At 34.8% G+C, this 26,273-nt stretch overlaps 1 protein-coding gene across 1 annotated transcript in view; it reads right to left on the bottom strand.

The window, feature by feature from the left end:
- The window catches only part of LOC118203494 (mechanosensitive cation channel Tmem63-like), a 68,625-nt gene extending 47,614 nt beyond the window's left edge, over positions 1 to 21,011 (bottom strand). The window contains exons 1-4 of the mRNA XM_035375779.2: positions 20,784 to 21,011; positions 20,148 to 20,230; positions 10,566 to 10,656; positions 3,140 to 3,186 (exon numbers count right to left, since the gene is read on the bottom strand). Of these exons, the coding sequence (XP_035231670.2) occupies positions 3,140 to 3,186; positions 10,566 to 10,656; positions 20,148 to 20,230; positions 20,784 to 20,954 (392 nt within the window). The 5' untranslated portion in view covers positions 20,955 to 21,011. The remainder of the gene's footprint in view (positions 1 to 3,139; positions 3,187 to 10,565; positions 10,657 to 20,147; positions 20,231 to 20,783) is intronic.
- Between the last annotated feature and the right edge of the window lie 5,262 nt (positions 21,012 to 26,273).

Raw genomic sequence — 26,273 nt, 5'->3', positions numbered from 1 at the left:
GCTGTAATCCTTCTCTATTAAAGATACAAAAAATACGATTTATAAACATATATTTTTCAGTCCGATGCGATATGGAATCCACATAAACATTTCGATAGGAAAATAAACTAATTCTCAGTCATTTATATCGGCAGCAATGGCACGCAGTGTTTAATGATTTTCGTCTTTCTAAACAAATGGTCGTAAACGTTCAAGTTCCATCCAATATTTCACCTATATTCAATTTTAGTCGATTAAATGTGGCAAAAAATTGATCATAATTGATCAGAAATCAATAACGCGAACAAACACACAAACAGGCGTTCTTCTTTATATATATATAGATAGAGAGAGAGAGAGAGAGAGACAGATTTTGTAAAAATTACAAATTTTTATTAACAAACTCTACGATTTGAAAGCGAACAGCAGCAATACTTCTCGAAATGAAGCATTTTTATCTCCAACACACGAGACTGTTGCCATTCGGAAAAATGAGTGCGAAAATTAGTGTTTTTAGAGTCTTTAATTAATATTTCGGCTGATTAAAGTCGTACGAAGATGGAAACAGTCGAGATAGCTTCCGAAGAATTTTTGGAATCGGGAGTATGTATTTAACATTTAACATTGCTATCTTTATTTCATTGTAGAACTCAGAAATATTTTATTAACGAACTCTACGATTTGAAAACGAGCAGTGGCAACACTTCTCGAAACAAAGCAAATGCTCCAGCGTGCGAGACTGATGTCACTCAAAAAAAATGAGGGCGAAAATTAGCGTTTTCTGAGTTTTAATTAATATCTCTGATTTTAGCAATTTTCTTTTTGGTGAAAAAGGGGACGTCGACATGTTTTAGGACCCAGAAAAGAATGGTAGAAAGATTGGTGACGATAGCTATAGTAGTAACTGAGTTAATAGCGAAAAAACACACAGACATTCTTCTGTATATAGAGAGATGATGTAAATGATAATCGCAACTACGGATGTTTCTTACAGCTCTGATTCGTTATTCTGATTTATTAAAACCTTGATCCGTGGAGTTTAACTGGTACCACGTCCAGTATGCAATGGGAAGATCCAAAGTTCGAATCCCGCAGAAGGCACAGTTGCTTTTTCACGATTCTCTCTCCCCCAAAACACTAAAAAAAAACGCCCCTTTGGACTTCATTTAAAATCTAAAACCTTTCGGGTTTCTTTTTTTTTTTTTTTTTTTTAATTTTATAATTTTTTAATTTCTAATTTAATTTAATTTTATGACCCTTTAAGGCAGTTAGACTGTAATTTGAAGTTTTTAGATTCCTACTTATTTTTTTAACCTCTAGCTGTAGCGTAAGCTAAGAAAAAGTAGAGTGATATTTCATTATTTAATATTTTCAGATTTCATCAAAAATCTTTGCGGGTATTTTCATTAGTTTTTATATATAGAAACCTAGAACCTTAATCAGAGATTATCATCTGATTATCCGTGATTTAACGTGTTTGTTAATTCATTCGAACATTACATTAACGATACAGTCTCCAATGAAAATCTCTGTCTACAGGATGCCAAAAAACTATTTTTAAAAACTTATATCATTATCTAAAATAAAATGTGATCTTAAATATTTGTTCATATACACTCATGTCCATAAATTAAGCATAATCTGGAGTCACGCGGAAATCGAACTCTAAAATAAATATATCACCTGTAAAATCACTACACACATCTTCAAGAATCATATGCAAATTTCAGGAAGTAACCAGATGACACCGATGGTACGTCACAATGACGAGAATGTAAGAGAGTGATATATAAGGAATTAAGGCAAAGAAGTAAAATTGTTCGCAGGCGCTTTCAGTGCAATAACCGAATAGTTATGACACAAAGGACGCATTTGGATGATTTTTTATGTGGTAGAATTATCGGCCGTCTGGAATATGGGCGTACCCAATTGGAAGTATCCGACGAACTTGGAATTGCCCAGAGTGTCATCTCCAGGCTTTGGCAACGATTCCAAGATGATGGTAATGTGAGTAGACGTTACAGCACAGGTCACCCCAGAGTTACAACGCCGAATGAGGACCGGTATTTGGCAGTTACTGCCAAACGAAACAGGCGGAGCACAGCCTCAGATCTGTCTCGTCAGCTGTCTCCAGCCACTGGTACGACAATTTCAAGGCAGACCGTGTACAGACGCTTAGGGCAGATTGGTCTATATGCTCGTAGACCTGTCAGATGTGTTCCACTTACTGCAACTCACTGTCGCGTGTGGTTAGCCTGGAGTAGAGAGCATGCATTGTGGACACCGCAACAGTGGGCTTGTGTGCTGTTTTCCTACGAGTCCAGGTTTAGCTTGCAGTCTGATTCTCGCCGGACTTTCATATGGAGAGCTCCAGGTACACGTTACCTCCAAGAAAACATCATTGAACGACACCGTTACGGTGGTGCAGGAGTACTCGTTTGGGGTGGAATTATTCTGTGTTCCAGAACTGACCTGCATGCTCAAATTGGAACCATGACAAGCCAAATCTATCGGGACATCATTCTGGAACAACATGTACGTTTGTTTTGGGGCGCAATGGTTGCACAATTTGTGTTTATGGATGACAACGCCCGTCCTCACCGTGCAAACATCGTAAGCGAATGCCTTCAATCGGAGGATATCACCCGTATGGACTGGCCAGCATTCGCACCGGACTTGAATCCAGTAGAGCACGTGTGGAACATGCTTGGCCGACGAGTTGCAGCCCGTCAACCTCCTCCTACATGTCTACCGGAACTTCGGAGAGCATTGCTTTATGAGTGGTGTAATATCCCCCAAGATCAGATCGATAATTTAATATTCAGCAAGCCTAGGCATTGTAGGGACTGTATTGCATCGTCTGGGAGACATAGAATGTATTAACAATCATACCAACCATGTAATATTGGTTTTTTGTAAATAGGTGTTTTTTGTAATTTGCTCTAGGGAGAAAAAATCGCTAATTTTTTTTAATAATATCAAACATATAGCATCTTTTTTTGCTCTTTACTTTTGTTTAATAAATAAGCTTTACAAATAAGTCAAATTTGTTTTGCTTCTAACTTTTCCTTTGCCTGATTTGCATTATCCTTAATTTATGGATATGAGTGTATTTAACATCTAACGTTTAAAGAATGGTAAGATTTTTTTTAATACTTACTTTAAACCAAAGAAGCTGTATCGAAGCATTTCTGCATACGTCATAGTCTAAAAACAAAATAAAAGATCACGGTATTAAAATTTACATGTAATCAAAGAAAAGAAAGCTGTTATAACATATTAGTAATCTTTTGCCTCTTATAACAAAGCTTTGATCTGCTGTTTAGAGATATTTCAATTGCTTAAATTTAATTCAGTGTTTTTACCATAAAAAGTCATTGCGGTTCTGAAAATATAGAACTGATTTTGCGGAAACGACAACATGAACTTAATTTTGGGGAATTTTCAGTCCATTAAAGTTTTCAACAACAAATTATCTTGAAATATATTAATATAGTAACTTACTGTATTATTAACACTTTTTCTATAATGCAGGCGAGCTTTTGAGAAAGTATGTAGCTAAGAACGCATTCCAAACTCGATTTCTAATAGCAGAAGGATCTATTAAAATTGAAATTTTTCTCGTCCGTAATGCAAATACAAACAAGTTACAAACAAGTTCAATAAATTTTTCACGAGTAATAATAATAAATAAATAAAAAAAATCTGAAAGCTTTCAGATTTTATATTACGTCCAAAGGGGCGTTTTTTTAACGTTTTTTGTGCTACCTTTATTTATTAAATATCATGTTCTTAGCACTTAAACCATAAAATTCTATACAACAGCAATATCGCAAAATAATTTTAAAAGAGCATATCTTTAGAATTTCCGATACACATTCTCCCGCGCTGGAAATAAAAAAATGTTTTTTTTTTTTTTTTTTTTCCTTTCCCACACAGTGTTGCCATTACTCGCTTTGAAATCGTTGAGTTTGTTAATCAAAAATTCGTTAAAGTTTTACAAAATATGAAATAGATAATAAAACAAATTCCAAATTCCATATTTGGGCTTCCACATGCACATATTCGGATGGAAACTACGTTATTCAAAATTTGATGGCTTTAGGTACCGTCGTTTTATCATAATGCGATAAACATACATACATTTATGCAGATGCTTCATTATTTAATTTTTTTAAATATAACGCAGGGCTCTAATATTTGGTGGCAACTATTTAAAAAATGATTCGCCGTTTATAGTGGATCGACGCAAAATGCGAAAACGAAATTAATAGCCCTTCTGGGCTAATTTTCCTTTTGGGCTAATAAACACACTCAGAAAGCTTTAAAAGTAATTAAATTCTCTGAGATTTTATATAAATAAAGCAAAGCAATTTTTCCGGAAACATTTAAATATTTTAGTTACAATTTAAATATTTTATGCAATATGTACGATATTTCCAGAATTTTCTCACATTTGTATTTTGTATAATTTTTTCTAAGTATTTTCAATTACAGAGATACCACAAAAATTCAGTTCTCTTTGGGTTATTTAATAATAACGCATAAAACCATACTGTAAAAATAGTGTGTATGATTAATGAAAGAATAACTGTTTACTTAAATGATACGAAGTGCATTACGGGTAACTAAAGAATTAAACTTATTTAAATTAAACTTGCTTATAAAATGGAGGCATTTTATACGCATTTACAAATATTTTCGAAGTACGAGTACTGCTCTTTAAAAGTCCGAGCTCTTTCGAGTCCGAGCTCTTTAAAAATAAGAATGATTAAAAAGATATTCATTAAGCGATTTTCTAGATTTTTTTAAAACATGTGTTGGCATTTTGAAGCCAGGGGAAAAGGGTTGAGATATACCTCATATAAATATTCTTAGATATACTATACGTAAATATAGTATCTGCAAAATATTTTCAACTAAATTTCTTAAGTAATCCCTATTCAGACACCAGATAATAAATAGGAGCAATAACTACCAGCAATTATTGTATGGCATAATATCTGCGTATGGGACGAAACCGAAACAGAACTTTTTTGTGTTTGATTTTAAGTAGCTGGAGTTTGCTGTTATGAATATGGAAACGAATTGAGTAAAACAGTGCATTAAAGTTGGTAAACCTGCACCAGTAGTTTGTGAAATATTAAGTACGACCAATTGGATTTCAAGCATTTACTTGGACTAATGCAACGGCTAGCTTCCGTACGAACGCTGTTGTGGTCAAGATGACAATATTGGAAAGGCACGAAGTCGCTTTAGAAAAACTATTACCTTGTGCTTCGATCGATAAAGATAATGTCTTAAAACGTTCATTTGAAAATACAGAAAACATTCTCTTTCAATAAGTGCTACGTGCTTCGACCACGAAACATTAAGTTTGTTATTCTATGTACTATGTTAAGCGAGTGTTAGATTTAACGAATATTTCTACTTGAGCAAATCCCCAGGAACCAACTTGTTCATAATAAAAGAGATTCTTCACGTTATTATTGTTAACATGTTGTACGATATCACGTCCTGTAAAATTCTTATGATGTTGATCCGTGATGGCATTCCTATGTGGCATTTTCATGATGTAAACACAATAGCAAATCATAAACAACTGTAATATATACTACTTGTTTCGTGCCACTTCAGTTGCAAGGATTCTTTTAATAATTATTCACATCTCTGGAGCTAACCTCACATTTTTCAATGAATCTCAGTTTTTCCGTATTGTAATTTATAATACTGTTACTTTTTTTTTTTTCTGAGACCAGTTACGTTATTTTCTTCCTTCACGTTCGTACGGGATTCGTATGGATTTGGAGTGAATAATGACGACACTTGATGATGAAGTATCGAAACACACTTTATTTAGCCAATATCAATCAGGACAGCTCCAAAGTCACTTTTTACAGTCGCTCAAGATCTACTTTAAACACGCTGGAACAATCAGCAACACAGCCTTCACACTGTCAGGAAATAACGGTGGAGATAGCTTCACTGCAGAGCACCAGAGTACAGCTCCCGACTCTGCTCGGTCGTTCTCGGAACTCCACGTTCTCTCGGGACACTCCACGCTACAACTCGCGATGCACTCGACGACACACGGAGCACAGCTCCCGAATCTTCGGTTCAGTCGTTCCCGGAGCTCAACACGCTCTCTCGACGATGCACTCACCGCGATACACTAACAGACTCCCTCGGTGCACTCGACGACCCACTCGGCACTCGCTGCCCGGCTGTCAACTCGATCGACTCCGCACGGACTAACTCGAGACACACTATCTTGCACTCTAGACAAAGCACACACTAACTGACTGCGGACCAGCAGGGTTTATATAGCTTTCGACTTGTGTTCGAGAACATTCTGGGCTAAACCGTTAAGAATTCGTTACAGAAGGTTCTCCATCCGTCCATGGCATATCGCCAATTTTGTCGCCAAATGTCGCCAAATGGGTGGTTTCACGCCAAATGTGGCAACCCTGTTTTCCCTTGCCATTTTAAAGCACCCCTAAAACTGCTTTGCGGGGAAGCTATCTTACCGCGCCTATACATTTCGTAACGATATTAATGAGCCCACCAGCGCCCGAGCGATAAAAGTCGTTGAACACTGGCAGTTCGGTCCAAGGTTCGAATCACGGTGAACGGGCTGTGGGCATTTTCGTGGTTTGCTCCGTGTGTGACATGTATTCGAACCAGTTCCCTTAGAAATTCCTCCACTAAGGCATCCCTCCTTTTAGGCAGATAGCCCTGGTGTGCTTTGCATTAACTTAATAAACCAAAACAAATCATAATATTAATGAAGACTAACATAGTATTATTTACTGTATATAAATCAAATTCATAATCATCTATCCTCCGATTAACCTCATGGACCGAAGGAAAGAATTTTGCCTCAAAATAGAGATTTTGAGATTACACCAAGTTAGTTTTATAGGATAAAAGAAATTTTGAAAAATGTGCTAAACTTTAGGTAATATATAATAAAACAAAGGATATCTTAAAAGAATTTTATATTAATTAACTTATTATAATGAATTCAACCTTTAGTATAACTGAGATTATACTAATGGTTGCCGTAATTTTTGCGTATTTCTCGTCAAAATGCAAAACTGTTGTTAGAGTATTTCAGCCGAGGTTTTCAATGCTTTAGTGTTAGAGTTTTCGGCAGCCTCGCTTGCAGTATGCCAGTTCTGCTAAAGTTTATTCCGGCTTTAACCATTTTGCTAGCCGACGTTAAAAATGAGCTATTAAACATTTTAGCCTGCTGCAGTAGCTCAATTAGTGTAGTCTCCGACTATGTTACCTGAAGTTAACTCATTATTTTAAATATTCGTAAGTTGCGGAATTTTGTTTTGCAAACACAAGTAATGGTTTTTCTTAAATTTAAAGAGTTTATAAAAGTGTTATCTTAAGCTTCGCAGGACTTTCTCATTTTGATTCAGATTGGAGTGACAACTCGCTTGTCAAACTCATAGGGTTTGAAGAACATTGATTTAAGCTTCTGTACAAGTAAAAACCTGCATCTTTAGTATATTCACATAGCATTCTTACGAATTTAATGTAATGTAACATGAACAGCTTTGAGAAATGCAATGCCTTACCGAAAAAATAAGGTTATGGGCAAGTCCATTTAACACTGAGGTCCATTTAACATTATGTCGCCAAATTTGTGAGATGGCTCCAAGCTGGCGATGGGTTTGGCGACATTTTGGTCCAGTGTCTGTATAATTGTCATTCGTAGTGCAACTGAATAACTGTAATTGATACCTATATGTAATTGTATCCGTATCCGACCCTTATACGTAGCTTTAACCATATATGCTTGCAAGTTATTTCGAAAAATGGAAAGTACTGGAAATTTCTAGGCTGCCGGGGGGAGAACTGTACGAGACCGGAGAAAGCATCAGTTTTTAGTTCAGCGTCGACTTCGAAGTATTGAGAGATCTCCGTGCGAGCTTTGCTCTTTAGATGCGTTTTGCATTGCGTGGTGTTTAACGTTCTTAATAGTTTGAAATAGTAACTAATGATTGTGTTTTGTCCACTAAGAAGAGCTGTGCGAGTCTTTTCGTGAAAAATTTCAGAATTGTAAAGTGTTCCTTTTGGGAAAATAAATTTTATGAAATTTAAGAAAAACCATTACTTTTGTTTGCAAAACAAAATTCCGCAGTTGCGAATATTTAAAATAATGAGTTAACTTCAGGTAGCATTGTCGGAGACTACACTAATTGAGCTGCTTAAGCAGGCTCAAGTATTTAATAGCTCGTTTTTAACGTCGGCTAGCAAAATGGTTAAAACCGGAATAAACTTTAGCAGAGCTGGAAAACTGCAATAATTGAATGCGCACGTACCATCATCGGTTACATGCGCATTAAATTCATTACGAACCCCTACGCACGCAACAGTGTTAATAAGGATTAGTTACTTGTGGGCTTGGAAAGTATAAACAGTGAAGGATTCTTGAAATATATCAGAGTTCTTCTTCTTCCCTTTAGGAACTAAAACAGTAAGGATGACAAAATTGACTTTGCTACATCTTGCACAATGTATAGTTAGCTAACGGACATAATTGTCTTCAACGGCGGACGTCTAATGAAGTTGGATGAGCATAACAGGAAACACCACGCGGGAAACGAAGACATTCAAACACTTAATCCAAGGTATCTAGAGCTGGAACACGAAGCACTTTTGCTTACTGCTGCTCCCGCTTAAATAGTAAAACTTTATGATGTAATTTTTCAGCGGTACAACTTCCAACAGTTTCAATTGAAAACTTTAACGATTTCGAAATGGTATATACGGTAAATAAAGAAAACGAAACTTTAAAATGCAAGGGGTAAAGATAACAATTTGAAAGACAAGATTATATCTATTATTAAATCAAATATTTCATGATTTCGGAATACTGTAAACAGTAAATAACGTAACGAAACTTTGAAATGCAAAGGGTTAAGATAACATTTGAAAGACAAACTGCAAATTACTTTAGCTCTGTTAAGAAGAAATTTATTAATATTCGTAGCGATTGCATCAGATATCGTTACTTTAATAAATTACACTGCTGGCCACCCAAATTGCAACACCAAGAAAGACAGGAGATATCACAACAAAATTTATTTAGTAGATAACGTGTTGACCAAGTATCAAATGATTAAATTTATAGACTTCTGGGAAGTGTTATTCCTTCCAGAATCAATAGCCTGAGTAGCCTCCATTGTTGGAGATCACCGCTGCCACACGCCTCGCATTGATTCAAAGAGACTTTGGGTGTGTTCTTGGGATACAGCAGACCAAGCAACTTTCCCACGTTGCCAAAGTTGATCTGGTGTGGCAGCTTGGGATGTAATCTGGGTTAATCGTTCAGCAACCATGGACCACATGTTTTCTATCGGCGAAAGATCTGGAAAGCGAGCCAGACAGGGAAGCAATTCAATCTGGCGATTGATGAAGAACCCCTGGACAATGGGTGCCACGTGTGATCGTACATTATCCTGTTGAAATAAGGCTGTGGTCAAGCCCTGATGACAACTGGCTCCAACACCTCGGAGATGTAGCGCTGGCTGTTTAAAGTACCGGCAATGCGTATTAGAGGAGTGCGAGAGTGATATCCAATACTGCCCCATACCATAATACCCGGTGCCGGACCAGTGGGGCGGCGCATAATGCAGCTGTTCAGCATCCTCTCTCCACGGTGTCTCCAGACTCGAATCCGACCATCGTGGTGTTGCAGACAGAAGCGTGACTCGTCAGTAAAGACAATTTCATTCCATTCTGCCGTCCACATCCTTCTTTCATCGCATTATTGGCGGTGGAGACGTCTGTGGTTCTGCGTCAAGGGAAGACGAAACAATGGACGTCTTGCGGGCAGACCACTCTGCTGTAAACGGCGTCGAATGGTACGCGCAGACACTGGATGATGCGTGCTGTGGTATGGTTCGTGATGTGACTGAGCGATCCGTCACTGCCATGCGCACATTGTTCCTGTTATCACATGAAGTGGTGCACTGAGGTGGATGCTATCGAACACGTCGGTCCGTTGTACCCTCCTGCATCTAACGGTCACATATCCGCATTACAGTTGTTTGGTTTCGTCCAACACGACAACCAATTTCCCTAAAAGATAATCCACACTCTCGGTAGGCCACTATCCTTCCTCTGTCGAACTCGGACACTTGATCAAACGATGATCGCTGTTTACTACGAGGCATAATTGATCGTTTTTTAAAAAAAGAACCACAAGAAAAACACAATTGCCGAACTTGAAACGTCGAAAACTCCAAGCTTTAAATAGCCCTTTGAAGCGGCGTCACAAGCGCGTCTGCGCTGAAATTCTACTCATTTGCATATATCACCTCCGCTAATGCATATTGTAAATTTCATGTTATTTGCATGTTTCCTTCAGGGTGTTGCATTTACGGTGGCCAGCAGTGTAATAAACAATCAATTCATTTTATAAACACTTATGTCAAGAGAAAAGCAATTTTCCTGATGTTTGCTTTCTCTCAATATCTCTCTACGACATATAAAAAAAGATTAATAGATTAGTGATGTCTTTATTTAAGCTCAAATGGATGGATAAGCTGAAATGGAAAAAAATTCACCTGATCAATGGGTTTATAGGAGCATCCAATTTCTTCCAATATCTCCGGATTTATAAACTCACACATGTCTGTATACATAAATTCAAACCATCTAAAAAAAACAAAGAAAATATAAAATACTGCTATTCTTAAGTCAGACACATTTCATGTTAAATAAATTTAACTATGAACTCTGACCGATTTAACTAGTACGTCTTTTAAGTGCCCATTGTCTCACTTTCGCACTGCCCACTGCTTCACTATGATCGAACGAGCTCTTTAACTAAGAGAAGTTTTCAAAAACTGAATTTTGGGAAACAGATAACCAAAGGAAAACTACTATTTGTAAGCCAAATAAAAATAATAAAGACTTGCGATAGTAATAAGGCGATGCTCTTGTTTTAACATAATGAATCTTTAGAATAATATCTGTTATCATTTGGCTTTTTATATATTTTTATAATTTCGTAGACCTGTTTTTATTTATTTAGCGTATTTTTCATGATAAAGACGTGTTTATTTGTTGTGTATGTTGATATTTAATTTGTGCTAACTTATTCACATTTGTATCATGCATTGTATTGTAGATCTTTTCATTTTTAGTCGATTGGCACTGAAACTGTGAAACTAGTTTAAGGAGAACCGAAAAAATAGGCTGAAGGAAAAAGCTTTGGTATTTCTTTATTATAACGGTCCCCGACCTTACGCAGCTATGATTTCGCCAAACTGGTGAGGGACGAAAGTATAAATAAAAAAAAAACACATATAATAATAAGGATAATACCCAAATGTTGTTTGCTCTGAATATTTTTATTAATCGTAAAAGTGACTGTAATCAGCTTCGTCAAGTTGCTCCGTTTTATATTCCTTCGAGCAGTCTAAATAGATCATCCAAATATTTTTAATAATCGTAAAAGTGACTGTAATCAGCTTCGTCAAGTTGCTCCGTTTTATATTCCTTCGAGCATTCTAAATAGATCATCCGAATATTTGTAATAATCGTAAAAGTGACTGTAATCAGCTTCGTCAAGTTGCTCCGTTTTATATTCCTTCGAGCAGTATGAATAGATCATCCAAATATTTTTAATAATTGTAAAAGTGACCGTAATTAGCTTCGTCAAGTTGCTCCGTTTTATATTCCTTCGAGGTCTGAATAGATCCTCCGAATATTTTTAATAATCGTAAAAGTGACTGTAATCAGCTTCGTCAAGTTGCTCCGTTTTATATTCCTTTGAGCAGACTGAATAGATCATCCAAATATTTTTAATAATCGTAAAAGTGACTGTAATTAACTTCGTCATGTAGCTTCGTCAAGTTTTAATAATCGTAAAAGTGACTGTAATTAGCTTCGTCAAGTTGCTCCGTTTTATATTCCTTCGAGGTCTGAATAGATCCTCCGAATATTTTTAATAATCGTAAAAGTGACTGTAATCAGCTTCGTCAAGTTGCTCCGTTTTATATTCCTTCGAGCAGGCTGAATAGATCATCCAAATATTTTTAATAATCGTAAAAGTGACTGTAATTAGCTTCGTCCAGTTTTAATAATCGTAAAAGTGACTGTAATCAGCTTCGTCAAGTTGCTCCGTTTTATATTCCTTCGAGCAGTCTGAATAGATCATCCAAATATTTTTAATAATCGTAAAAGTGACTGTAATCAGCTTCGTCAAGTTGCTCCGTTTTATATTCCTTCGAGCAGTATGAATAGATCATCCAAATATTTTTAATGATCGTAAAAGTGACTGTAATTAGCTTCGTCCAGTTTTAATAATCGTAAAAGTGACTGTAATCAGCTTCGTCAAGTTGCTCCGTTTTATATTCCTTCGAGCAGTCTGAATAGATCATCCAAATATTTTTAATAATCGTAAAAGTGACTGTAATCAGCTTCGTCAAGTTGCTCCGTTTTATATTCCTTCGAGCAGTATGAATAGATCATCCAAATATTTTTAATGATCGTAAAAGTGACTGTAATTAGCTTCGTCAAGTTGCTTCGTTTTATATTCCTTCGAGCAGTCTGAATAGATTATCCATCCATCTTCCACATGTACTAGCATTTAGCACTCCCACCTTCCCACACATTCCTCCAAAAATAAACTGTTGTAGAAAGACTTTGCCTGTCATGTTGTTACGTTGGGACTTCTCACGTGTCTGACAGTAAAGGCAGAACAAGCCCACGAAATTTCGTCGTTAGCAAGAGCCTTGAGCACCATACAGATGGCAATATAACTTTGCTCAGTTTCGCCCCAAATTTGGTAGAGAGCCCCCCAGGGAGGAACAGATCTGAGGGTCTCCCACTCCTCTCCTCCTACCACACACGTTTCAAGAGGACTTTCGTCTCATAGCATATTTAGAGTGCCCAAATGCCGCGCAGACACTATACATTTGCAAACATCCATGCCTTCTCCATTATTCGAACTCGGGTGCTTCGGTACACCAGTCCGCGTCACTAATCAATATCCTGGTTGGGTGGCGAATAAACTGTCATCGATTTCAACTATATTATTAGGACTGCCTATTCGCCCATTGAATCTTTGCATCACATGTTAGGAACGCATTCCCCTCATGAAATTGTTCCAATCAATTGCAGCATTTCCATGCATATTAAGCTGTTTGTCACACCATTTGATGACGTCAGCTCCTCTGTCAAAGAATGCATAAATATAATAGCAGTGACAACGACATTCTGGAACCATTAAACCCCTTTCCAACATGGAGGCCCTTCTGTTTACGATTTTTAACATTCACCTAAAAATGGTTTCGTCATTAGATATAGTTTTCTGTTATGGCTAATCTCATATACACGTTTATCAGTTAAAAGATATGTTTCTTGTGAAAATGATAAGGCCTCCATCTCTTTATTATCTTCGTAAATTTAGGATTGTTAACCTCATGTTCACAAAAAAAGCAAGGCATATTTTAAAAAATCCTAATGCGAATTCGATAATCTTAGCAAAAATGAAACACGATATTAATAAAATGGGTCAAGGTATCTCGGTTTATTAGCGATTCAGTCTTCGGGGGCCGCTATAATGAGGAAATTCTCAAACTTCTTTAGCTGGTCTTTACAGATAATTTTTAACCAACCTGGCAAATATTTTATCAATTTCTTGCCATCTCGGCCACAGTCTGAAAGTTTCCAGAAAATATGTTTTTCAAGACTGTAGGATTTTTAGTATTTTTCAGTAGTGCTTCCTATCTTCCTTCGATCAGAGCTTCAAACATGTTAGCAATTAATTAGTTCCTTTATTAAAAACACATTCCGTCAACATTAATTGTTAAATACTTGCTTTATTCAGAAACATTACCGTCAACATTACTGCTCAAAAAAACATTACAGTTCAAATTATTATCGTTCTGAAAAAAACTTTTGTTGCCAATCGGGAAAATACATTTTAAATAAATTAATACGTTGCGTTTACATTCGGACATCCTGACTTAGTAACGACCTCTGAACATTAAGAACTTATATTTAAAAAAATTAAATCTGTAATATTAATGTTTATAGTTCGAAAGTCTTTAGCTGTCATATAGATTCACCATCGTTATCTATTCTTTTTCCGTGTCCTAGTTTTAGTAATATGCGGCGTGTTGTTATCGTTATCCCCAGTAACACTAATGTCATCACCATCATCATCGTCTTCTTCTGATTCAGCTTGACACTGTCATGACTTTAATTGGCTCACATGAGCTGTCGTACTAAAGAAATGTCCTTTCACCTTCTCTTCTAATTGAGTCAATCTATACGTATCACTTGGTAAAACTTCTGTAACTACCAAAGGTCCTCGATACTTTTGTTGTGTTTTGGTTGATTCTCCAGTTGATTTAGGTACTCTTCTCATAACTACTATTTCTCCTCTTTCGAATGTTAAAGAATTGCTTTTCTTCTTGTCATAATTTGCTTTCATTTTCATCTGCATATCTTCAATTCTCTTTCTAGCTTCATTCTGTAAGATTACTGGATTCTCCCATTCATTTGCGTCTTCATCTGTAATCATCCTCATGAATCCGTCGTTAAATTTTGGTGAATAACCGTGAAGCATTTCGAAAGGAGTTTTATTTGTAGTTTTATTTATCATATTGTTTAGATTTCTTTCGCATTCCTTAATCTTTTTGTCCCAGTCTCTCTGATTCGGATTTTCCATACTCGTTTTAATCGTAGCCAAAATTCTTCGATTCGCTCTTTCCACCATTCCATTACCACTTGGATGTTGAGTTGAATTGAGTGTATGACTGATTCCATTATTTTGACAGTACTTTCGAAATTCCTTCGCTGTGAAACATGTTCCTCTATCACTGATAATTTTTTCTGGTAACCCAAAATCATCTACAAAACTTTTCAATGCAACTAACACATACTTGGTTGCAGTACTTTCCATAGGATATAAGCGTGTAAATCTCGTAAAATTATCAATTATTACAAATAATTCTGTATTTCCTCTTGAACTTTTTACGAATGGTCCTAAATGATCTATATGTATAATTGCAAAAGGTCTTCTACCAGGTCTAATTGGATGCAGTACTCCTTGTTTCTTACCAATATGCATTTTATTTACTAGGCATTCGAAACATATCGAAATGTGACGCATAACATATCGTTTCATTCCTTTAAACCAGTATGATTCCTTGATTTTGGCAACAGTTCTGTCTGCTGAAAAATGTCCCAAAAGATCGTGAAATTTTACTACAATACCTTTTCTCATCGATTTAGGTATGACATATAACAATTTCTCCTTTTCCTGATCTTTCACTTTACGAAATAATCGATTATTCTTCAAGACGTAATTTTCAGTTACATATTTCTCTGCATTCGTTCTATCATTTATCTTTTTCTTTAAAATGTCTATTAATTTGCGTAATTCTGGATCTGAATGCTGAATCATAAGAATTTGTTCATCTATCGTTAGCGTTAAACAAACTTCCAAGTTGTTTTCAATTATGGAGTCTAAAGTTTCTTCTGGCTGATCAACTGGCGATCGGCTCAATGCATCTATGTGACTCATTTTTTTACCTTGTCTGTGCTTTATTTCAAGATTGTATTCCTGGATCAGATTACTCCACCTTGCTATCTGAGGATTTGAAGTTTTCTTCGCGTTTAAATAAACTAAAGCTTGGCAGTCTGTAATTACCGTAAATCGGATCCCAATTAAAAATTGTCGAAGTCGTGTCAAAGTCCAAACTATAGCCATTAATTCTAATTTGCTTGAATGATAATTCTTTTCTGTTTCTGTTGTTCCTTTACTTACACAATAAACTAAATGCCACTTTCTATCTTCACCTTTTTGCAACAGCATTCCTGCCAGCCCTTTGTTGCTCGCGTCTGTGCGCACTTCAGTCTCTGCTTCGGGATTATATAATGCTAGTATTGGTTCATTAGTTAAATGATCCTTTAAAGTACTGAATGCTTCTTGCTGATCTTCGTTCCAACGAAATGTTTCATCCTTCCTCGTCAGTCTCGTTAGCGGCTCAGCTTTCTTTGCGTATTTTGGTACAAACCTTCTAAAGAAACTTGTAAGACCTAAAAATTGTTTAACTTCATGTTCATTGGTTGGTTTAGGAAAGTTTAATATGGCTCGTACTTTTCTTGGTCATTTGATTGCGAAATGGTTGCATACCATTTGATTTTATTAGAAATCCCAAATGCTCAACTTCATCTTTTCCAAATTCGCATTTTGTCAGTTTCAATGTCAGCATTGCTTCTCTCAATCTATCAAACACTTTCCTAAGTTTTTTCATCATTTCTTCCCAAGATTTAGCCGTAATTAATATGTCGTCCAAATAGCACAATACTTCTTTATTAAGCAATGGACCTAAAACTTGATTCATAAGTCTCTGAAATTCTGCAGGTGCATTAGCTAACCCAAAGATCATACGTTCAAATTGACCAGTATCATCTGGAGTGATGAAAGCTGTTTTCAGTTTCGCTTCTTCAGTTAAAGGAATCTGCAAATATCCATGAGCTAAGTCCAATGTAGTGAAAACTTTACACTCACTAAGACATTCAAGAAGATCATCTATCCTAGGGAGTGGAAATTTATCTTTAACAGTTTGCGAATTCAACTTTCTATAATCTATCACTAATCGTAATTCACCTGTTTTTTTCTTTACGAGTAAAACTGGACTAGCATACGGAGATCTTGTTTCAGTAACAATTCCATATTTCTTCCATTCATTTATTATCTTCTTTATAGAAGCACGCTCTTCGGCATTGGTTTTATACGACTTCATGCAAATAGGCTTACTCCCTTCAATTTTTTTAATATCCATTTTTGTTAAGTTTGTACATCCTAATTCCTCCATATTTAATGCAAAACAATCTCGATACTAATTTATCAAATGTAAAACTTCCTGTTTTCTCTCTGGCGTAATATTGTTATTAACTTTAATTTCTTCTAAAGTAATCGGTCTCTTAAACTTCTTAATTTCATTTATTATCAGTATTTCCTTTTGACTTGAATTTTCAGTTTTCTGATCTGAACTTGGTTCAACTAATTCTGCTACTTCCGCTCTACCGATACATTGATTCTCTTTCAAAATTAGTTTTCGATCGCTGTAGTTAGTGACTGGTATCACTGTTTCTCCCTGTATTACTTCCAATAATGAGCCTAACTCATCTTCCGATCCACTTATTAAAACATAACCGTTATTTATTTCATCAGTTTTAACTTTCACGAAATTAACCGTATTACTTTCGATATGAGTTTCTTGGGAAGCCTTCAGTTTAATTCGCGGAGTGTTGCTATCATTTTGCAACTGTGAAAATGGGCAGTCATTAGCATAGCGTATGTGCAAGGTATTACCTATCTTGGCGTATGCAATATGTGGTAAATCAATCCATGTTCGACCAACTAATAAGTCGCATGGTTGCGTTTCATCCCCTACAATGAGAATTGTAATGTCCTTTCCTTCCACATCATCAATCTCTAAGTTAACAGTTACTTTTCCCAAAGTTCTAGCGGCTGGTTTATTCTGGTTCCCAAAGCCAAACAATTCCTCCACATCAGGTTTTATTTTAAGATTCAGTCTCTTAGCCGCAGACTGTTTCAATAAACACGAACTGAAACCCGTATCTATGATTGCAGTAATTTCTTCTTCATTATTGATGCGAGCATACTTTAAATATACAGCTGGTGAAACACCTGAATTCTGGTCCACGGATAAATTATTTTTAACATTTGTCAAGTCTGGATTCTTAGACGTACACTTTTTTAAAGTACGACCCTTTTCATTACATTTCCTGCAAATAATTTCTTTTTTAGGTTGAGGACAATCCGTCGCTATATGTCCATAATCATTACAATTGAAGCATTTCGGCTCACTCTTTTCATTGCGGATGCCAGAATTATATTCCCTTTTCCTTTCGTCTGTTTTATAAAACTTATCTCTCAGATTGTATTTATTATCAAAACTGTTTTTAAAACCCACTTTGAAATTACCATCTGTCTGCATGGAATCGTTAACATTTCTTTGTCTTGAATACTGATTATAGGATCCTTCATAAAATTTAGAACCAGATTTGGGCTTAGAATTATGCTTAAAAGTTTTATTTTCTACTTGAAGTACTTTTATCCCTGCCCGAATATTTTCATATTCATCTAGTTTTTCAGCCAACTCTTCAGGATTAATGAATTTAGACCAATCATCAATGAAATGGTCTCGGATAGCAGCGGGGACCCTCTTCTTTAATAGATCAGTAATAATAAGTTGTTTTAAAGAGTCAAACTCTGTTACATTTAATCCAGCAAGCCACTCTTCAAAGTAATTTTTTAATTCAAACGTGAAGTCCTTCCACGTATTACGCAACGTTTTAATATGATCAACAAACTTTTGCCGAAACTGTTCAGGGCTTAACTTAAATTTTCTCAGTAGCAGTTGTTTAACGTGCTTATAGTCGTTAGCTTTCTCCTCTGATTCACGGGCAATTAATTGAGTTATTTCATAAGGCAATAGACACAACAGCTGAGAAACCCAGTTTTGTTCTTCTAACCCAATACGTCGTGCCTGTCTCTCAAATAAAACTAAATAAAAACTTATATCACCTTCATTCAAATCCTACTTATGCATTAATTTATTCATATCACAAATATTACTTCTACTAACATTAGAAGGAACAGAATCATTTACATTACTACTTCTGATTTCCGCTTCTATTTTCAATTTTTCAAGTTCAAGTGTTCTTTGCTTATCTCTTTCTATAATTTCCATTTCAAATGCTCTTTGCTTATCTTTTTCTTCCATTTCAAATGCTCTTTGCTTATCTTTTCTAAAATTTCTAACTTTTCCCTGTCTAAACGATCATTTATAATTCTATCTAGCATTTGTTTAGTAAAGTCTTCATTATAATTCTTACTATTCAAAATCATATCTCTTAAGCCTACAATTTTAATATCAGAAGGGACATCTACATCAAGTTCCAAAGCAAGTTCTTTTAAGTCACATTTCTTGCCTCTTGCCAAATAAGCCATCTTAGACTTCAATTTTCAAATAATAATACAATAATTATACTTAAGTTCTTTCCGTTTAATACTTAGACATAACATAAACAGTTTATAAATTCACGTACCTTTCTACTTTCAGTTTTGGCGAGCTTCCACATTCAGTTTAGGCTTAGCGTACGTTAAGGCAATACGTTGTTAAATCTAGATAATAATTCTAGTTTATCCCACTTCTGAAATGTTAGCAATTAATTAGTTCCTTTATTAAAAACACATTCCGTCAACATTAATTGTTAAATACTTGCTTTATTCAGAAACATTACCGTCAACATTACTGCTCAAAAAAACATTACAGTTCAAATTATTATCGTTCTGAAAAAAACTGTTGTTGCCAATCGGGAAAATACATTTTAAATAAAATTAATACGTTGCGTTTACAAACAAGAAGCTACCAGGAACTGCCAGTGCACATTTGGAACACTTAGTCTGTCGCAGACTTGCTGTGGTCTTAAAGTTACTGCTCTGTTATTATTGCTTTAACACGTTCACGCTGGCGCACGGGCCACCAGTGGCCCGCATTAGTCTGTCTCATCGGGCGGTGCGTACCGCCGCTGGCCCGCACTAGTCTGTCTTATCGGGCGGCGCGTACCACCGGTGGCCCGCACTAGTCTGTCTTATCGGGCGGTGGGTGCCACCGATGGTACGCATTCGATTGTGTTATTAGACGCTGAAAATTAAAATAATGAAAAATTTACTTTTATTTATTATAAAATCTTTTTAATAGCAATTATAATTAATAACTATTAGCAAACATACAACTCGTATACAGGTCTGAACAAGTAATAATCGCGCGCCGCCAGATGAAACGCGGCAAAAATTCGAGCTCCGTCTCACGGCGAAGAACATAAAAATTGGCCCCGGCATGAACATGTTAAACTTAACTTAGTGAGCGAACTTAACTAAACTTAACTTCGTAATCTGCGAAGTGTATTAAAGGGAATTTAGAATTAACTCTGTGTTGTCTCTGAGTTATCTTACCTGCAAAAACTCTTATTTGATTTGCATAAAGTTGGAATAAAGTTTCAAGTTTTACTGTTCACCTAGCTCGGTTATTTAAGGAAATTGGATTATTTAATGATCCTATAACATGCAAATAATGAAAATAAAATCTTACTTCACGTGATAGATGTTGTGGTCACTTTCAGTTTTCGCCTCCCACGCCATGTGTTTGAAAGTGAGAAAAATAGCAAAAAGAACCTACAACATAAGTTATATTATTTTCAACTGCATGCATTTCAAGTTCTTAAACTTTAATATTTTCATTGTAAAATGCTCTTCGGTGCCGTGCAAAAGAACTAAATTCTTTTTAAAAAGTTATACCATTTTCAAATGTATGCATTGCAAGTTTTTAAATTATATTTTCATTGTGAAAGGCTTAGTAATGCCGTGCAAAAGAACTAAATTCTTTCAATGCTATTCTTTTGCATAAAAATAATTATATGCTTGAAATTAGACAAGGCAAAATTTATATTAGCACAGATTTTAAATAATGCTCACGCATTTAAAGATCAGAGGTCTATAAAAAGAAAGAGCAGTGTTAGATCAACTCTAACACTGTTCCTTCTTTTTCCTAGGCAAGCTTTTGATATTAAAGCAGCCCATCATATTTCACTAGTTACCATTTTTACATTTCTTTTAAATAAATAGTTCGATAAAAGTTGACCACACTGATTAACTGAAACACAATACAATAATATATTAATAGCTTTAGAAAATAATTACGAAACTACTTAGAAATTAAACAACGTACCAGAAAACAAACGGTAGCAATTAACAGGTTTTCGGGTATTCCTCTGAAATCTGTTTCAGGCACAAAAGTAGTTTCATTGATTAAACTGAGTAATTCACAGGAATCATTATTTCGTGCCATAGACTTCGGTAGTAAACCAACTTCTTGAAAATAACGCACAATACTTGACATTTTCCGGTTATTATTTTCTTGCACAGATTAAGTTTATGACATAAAATTATATGAAAATTACAAAACGTATCTGAGCTGTGTAAAATAAAAAAAGAGAATGTTATAATAAAATACGTTATTTTTCATATTTAATCGTGCCTTAAATTTTATGTCACGTGACAGAATTAAAATATCATTGACTCCTAACGAGATAATTATTATAAGTCCAAAACTCAAATCAGTTGTTTGTTAAACATAAAATATAAATAATTCTTCGTTTAAAAAAAAAAAAAAAAAAAAAAAAATTGAAAGCTTTCAGATTTTACATTACGCCCAAAGGGACTTTTTTATCTTTTGTGTGTTATCCTTATTTATTAAATGTCATGTTTTTACTCTATAAGTAAATCGTCATGTTACCTTTATTTATTAAATGTCATGTTCTTACTTTAGTTTTATGACTTAGACCAAAAAATTCAATTCAACAGCAATATCACAAAATATTTAAAAGAGCATATATTTAGAATTTTTTCCGATACACAGTCTCGCGCGCTGGAGATAAAAATGTTTTTTCCGTACAGTGCTGCCACTGCTCGTTTTGAAATTGTTCAGGTTCTTAATCAAAAATTCATAAAATCTTTACAAAATCTGAAATAGATAATAAGACAAATTCCAAATTTGGACTTCCACATGCCCATATTCGGATGGAGACGTACGTTATTCAAAATTTGATGGCTCTAGGTACCGTTGATTTTTCACAATGCGAGAAACATACATATATTTATGCAGATTCTTCATTATTTAATTTCTTTAAATATAATACAGGGCTGTAATATTTGGCGACAAAAATTTAAAAAGTGATTCGCTGTTTATATTGAATCAACGCAGATTGCCAAAACGAAATTAAGAGCCCTTGTGGGCAAATTACCGCTTTGGGCTGAAAAATGTTTAACAAATAATTAATGAAATTTCAAAGATACAATTTGAAGAAAATAACCGAGTTTTCCGATATTAACTATCTACCTTTCAGCCCTAGACTAGATAAAGACTTTTTAAAGAAAAAAATCTGATTCTATTCGGCAAGTGGAGGGAATTCCGCATTCTAATACATGACTTTTTTTAAGTATGTTCTTTTGTAGAACAACAATAAACTGAAATTAAATACTGTTGTCACGTACAAATTGTATTAATAATATATTGCTAGCATTTATAATATTTATGTAAAGCTAACGTGTTTATATTAAAATAAAAAAAAAACTTAAAAAGCAGAGATAATCAGAAAATTGTACATTAGGTTTTTACATGATGTTGAATACAAATACACAATATGTGGCAACACATATTTAAAAAAAAATGCAAAAATTTGAATAGCACGTAGGATAAATATCCTTAAGTATACCTTTTACAAAATCCAGTTTTTTTTTATTACATGTTCCATTAGGCACTGCGTGGAAAGGGAAATCATTGTAAACTTGTATAATTCAAAAACTTTACAATTCTATGAGAAAAGATCATGATCTATGATAGGACATAGTTAAAGCTTGTAAGCTATGTTCTGTATGTTTCTTCATGTCTTTCCTTACACTTCTTGCTTCACTAATCTACTAATGCTTTACTCACCCGGCCTCTTGTTTTGAGGGGGGGGGAGATGTAAAATATGAAAAAATACGATGGCTTGGTTTTGTTTACGATATCAGGTGGCAAATTCAATAAAAAATAAAGAAGGAAAAGGCCGAAAACGGTGCACCACATCTATTGATGACAGAAGAATAAAAAGACTACGTCTCCAAGATATAAAAATGTCATCAGCGGCCATCAGAAGTGATCTGAAGGATGCTGGTGTTTCTGTAAGTTCAAGAACAATCAGAAGATTAACAGATGTTGGACTGAGAGGTAGAATTCCACGAAAAAAGCCTTATCTTAATTTTCAGCAACGAAAAAAAAGACTTCAGTGGGCAAAGGAACACATTAATTGGACACATGATTGGTCGCCTTCATGTCATCGATGGGACACTGAATGCCACAAAATACATTGACACTATTCTAGAACCAAATCTTCTACCTTCCATCAGAGATATCTTTTCCAACAATGGTTCGTTTATTTTTCAGCAGGATTCTGCTCCTTGCCACACGGCCAAAATATCGGAAGAGTGGTTTCGTACAAAGAGCATTAAATTGTTGTCATGGCCAGGAAACAGTCCTGACCTCAATCCTATCGAAAATTTGTGTCACCGTTTGAAAACTCTTGTCCGAATGAGGCGCTCATCAAATAAAAGGGAACTAATTGAGGCTATAATTGTTTCCTGGCATCATGTAATAACGAAAGAAGAACTCAATGAAACGTCGATGTGAAGCTGTAATAAAAAGTAAAGGGTACCCTATTAAGTACTGATAACTCACTGCAATCATCACTATCTAATGTATATCGATAACTATTATCGTTTAACTTTTTTGTATTGCGAATAATTGAATTTTGTGTTTTGTATTGAATTCAGTAATAAATTCTCTTTAAAATGATATATACAAGTTTGCATTTTGTAAAACGTAACGTTTTCTATAAGCATACAAAGTTCAAAAACATAAAAATTTCCAAAAGTGTCCACAATTTAAGCCACCACTGTACATATATAGTAAGAAATTTAGAACCAGTGTTACACAAATACCAAAAATTGAAATTCATAAGCAATAAATTTTCAAAAATCCATACATACCAACTCCTTTACTTGGCTTAGAAGTTCCTACCGGGTCTTTTATTTTCGCAATCGTTGGTCGTAGTCATATACTTCCAAATACAAGAAGGGTTTTAATTGACGAAAATATTCATGTTTGGACAATTTCAAATTTTGAAAAAGTTATTTTTTCGATAAATAACGAAACCTATCTTTTAATTCCATCGCTTTGTTCTTATACTTATATCTGGGGAAGTTTTATATTCGTTACGAAAAATAAAATTATAAGAAGTTCCGCTCCCGTACGACAAAAATTGACTGAGGTATTTAATTCCAAAATTTGTAATTTTTGATGTCATTTTCAACTTGAGGAATCGGTTAATTAAATAAGTTAAAATAATTCGAGGAAATAAGTTTTAAGTGAAGTTCAACAAAAAATATCTATATTGTAATAGGCCATGCAAGGACGTCGTGTAGTGTCTACTTGATATTTTTTAATTTTGTTTACATTGCATTTTAGAATATTATTGCGTTTAACTTGTTAATAACTTATTCCCCCATTATTTTTTTTAGTATTTAAGCCTGTTCCTTTTCTATGTAGAATACTTACAGCATCTGAATAAAGAGGTATATTTTTCTGTACTTTTTGCTCCCGGAGGGGGAGGGTTCTTTTAGTCCATTGCTGAAACGGAGGGAAATTCACGTTACGTTTTGGCATCCAACCGAAACCAAAATGCTTCAAAATTCTTACTTGAAATAAATAAAAAAAAAAAAAAAATAGCAATAAAAAAATTCGAAAGCTTTCAGATTTTATACTACGCTCTAAGAGGTGTTTGTTTAATGTTTTGGTGTTACTTTTATTTATTAAATATCATGTTCTTCGCATTTACACCATAAAATTCAATTCAACAGCGATATTACAAAATATTTAAAAAGAGCACATCTTTAAAATTTCCCATTCACAGTCTCCCGCGCTAGAGACAATTTGTTTTTCATACAGTGTTGCCACGGCTCGCTTTGAAATCGTTGAGTTCGTTAATCAAAAATTCGTTAAAGTTTTACAAAATACGAAATAGATAATAAAACAAATCCTATATTCAAAATTGGGGCTTCCAGATTCCCATATTCGAATGGAAAACTACATTATTTAAAATATGATGTCCCTAGGTATCGTTGTGTTTTTAAAGTAAGAGAAATATATATATATTCATGTAGATTCTTCATTACTTAATTTCTTTAAATATAATGCAGGGTTGTAATATTTGATGAAAACAAATTGAAAAGTGAAACACCGTTTTATAGTGGACGATGCAAAATGCCCAAAGGAAATTAATAGCCCTTCTAGGCAAATTGACCCTTTGAGCTAATTGTAATATTTTTTCACTAAATTAATTATTTTAGTATGCAGTGTGCTACAAAAGTAGTAAACAGTAATGAAGTAGTTACTAACAAAATGTTTAAAAATGTAAAGGAAAGGAAAAGAAAAAAGGTGTATGCTTTTCAATTGACTGCAGTGGTAGATAAATGGTACTCGGAGTCCGTGACGTAAAACTTTATAATGCTGACGCCTTCTTTAACAGGATAAATGAGTTTACTTTTGTTTTTCACAATCGTCACAACATAGCGATTCATCAGCCTCTGTGCTCCTTCTCAGTCTTCATTTTGGCATTTTTTGCATCATTTATTAATTTCTGGTAAGTAGTTTCGGTTAAGAAAAAACTGTTTCTTTCAGCATTAACTCGAATTTTGGACAGTTCGTCGTCAAATCGTTGTTTCATGCCTACAGACCAACACTACAGCTCCAACACTACAGCTTGCTCCTCAACACTACAGCTTGCTCCAACACTACAGCTTTCTCCAACACTACAGCTTGCTCCTCCATTTGCATGCAACACAGTAAAACGTTGATTTCTTGCTCAACAAATTTAAGTAAAATTGCTTATTTTGATGCTCCCGAACAAAAAGCAAAGGGCAACTGACAAATTCTGAGCATGGTGTGCGCGCTGAATGTCACGTGCCTTGCCACGTGATATTCCAATCGAATCGAAGATGTATTTCATACTTCGCCGGTTTCTCATTTGACATTCTGTAGAATGCCTAGGAAATGTGGGAAATATGAATCGTTTTATACATTGCCGGCTAGTTTCAGGCATGCAATGCGTAGGCATTCTATAGAATGCCGTGTTTCAAACTTTGTCGGTAACATTGACATTCGAATATTGTTATTGAATAATCGAATCCCCTTCCTTTTGTATACTAAAGCATGGAAATACATTCCTTATTGTGATCAGCAATTAGCTTAGTGTTAACAAAATATTATAGAATGAATTTTTTTAATGAAATAATGCGCAAATGAAAGGTAAAATTTCTAAATAAGATCTAAATATGGTGTAGATATAGTATAGAAATCGAAAATGTCGCTGAGTAAGGAATGTAATGTCCCAGAATGTTGGCTTGGTTTGAGGCAACATTTAAGAGTTGCAAACGCATCTCAGAAAAAATAATTGAGAACTTCTTAAACATGCCAGCCTCTTAATAAATGATGAAATAAAAGAAACTGAATAACTAAAAATGTCGCCAACTAACATGATTTAGGAGGAATAGAGAACACACATAACCATGTAAATTATTCATTGAAGTACAGAAAATGCCCGACTTATTTATGAGATTCCCT

This window comes from Stegodyphus dumicola, chromosome 2 (genome assembly GCF_044657685.1).
Source record: "Stegodyphus dumicola isolate Sdum_Otavi_A_Nest chromosome 2, ASM4465768v1".
NCBI lineage: Eukaryota > Metazoa > Arthropoda > Arachnida > Araneae > Eresidae > Stegodyphus > Stegodyphus dumicola.
The sequence above is the reverse complement of the archived record's forward strand: the minus strand, read 5'-3'. Positions and strand labels throughout refer to the sequence as shown.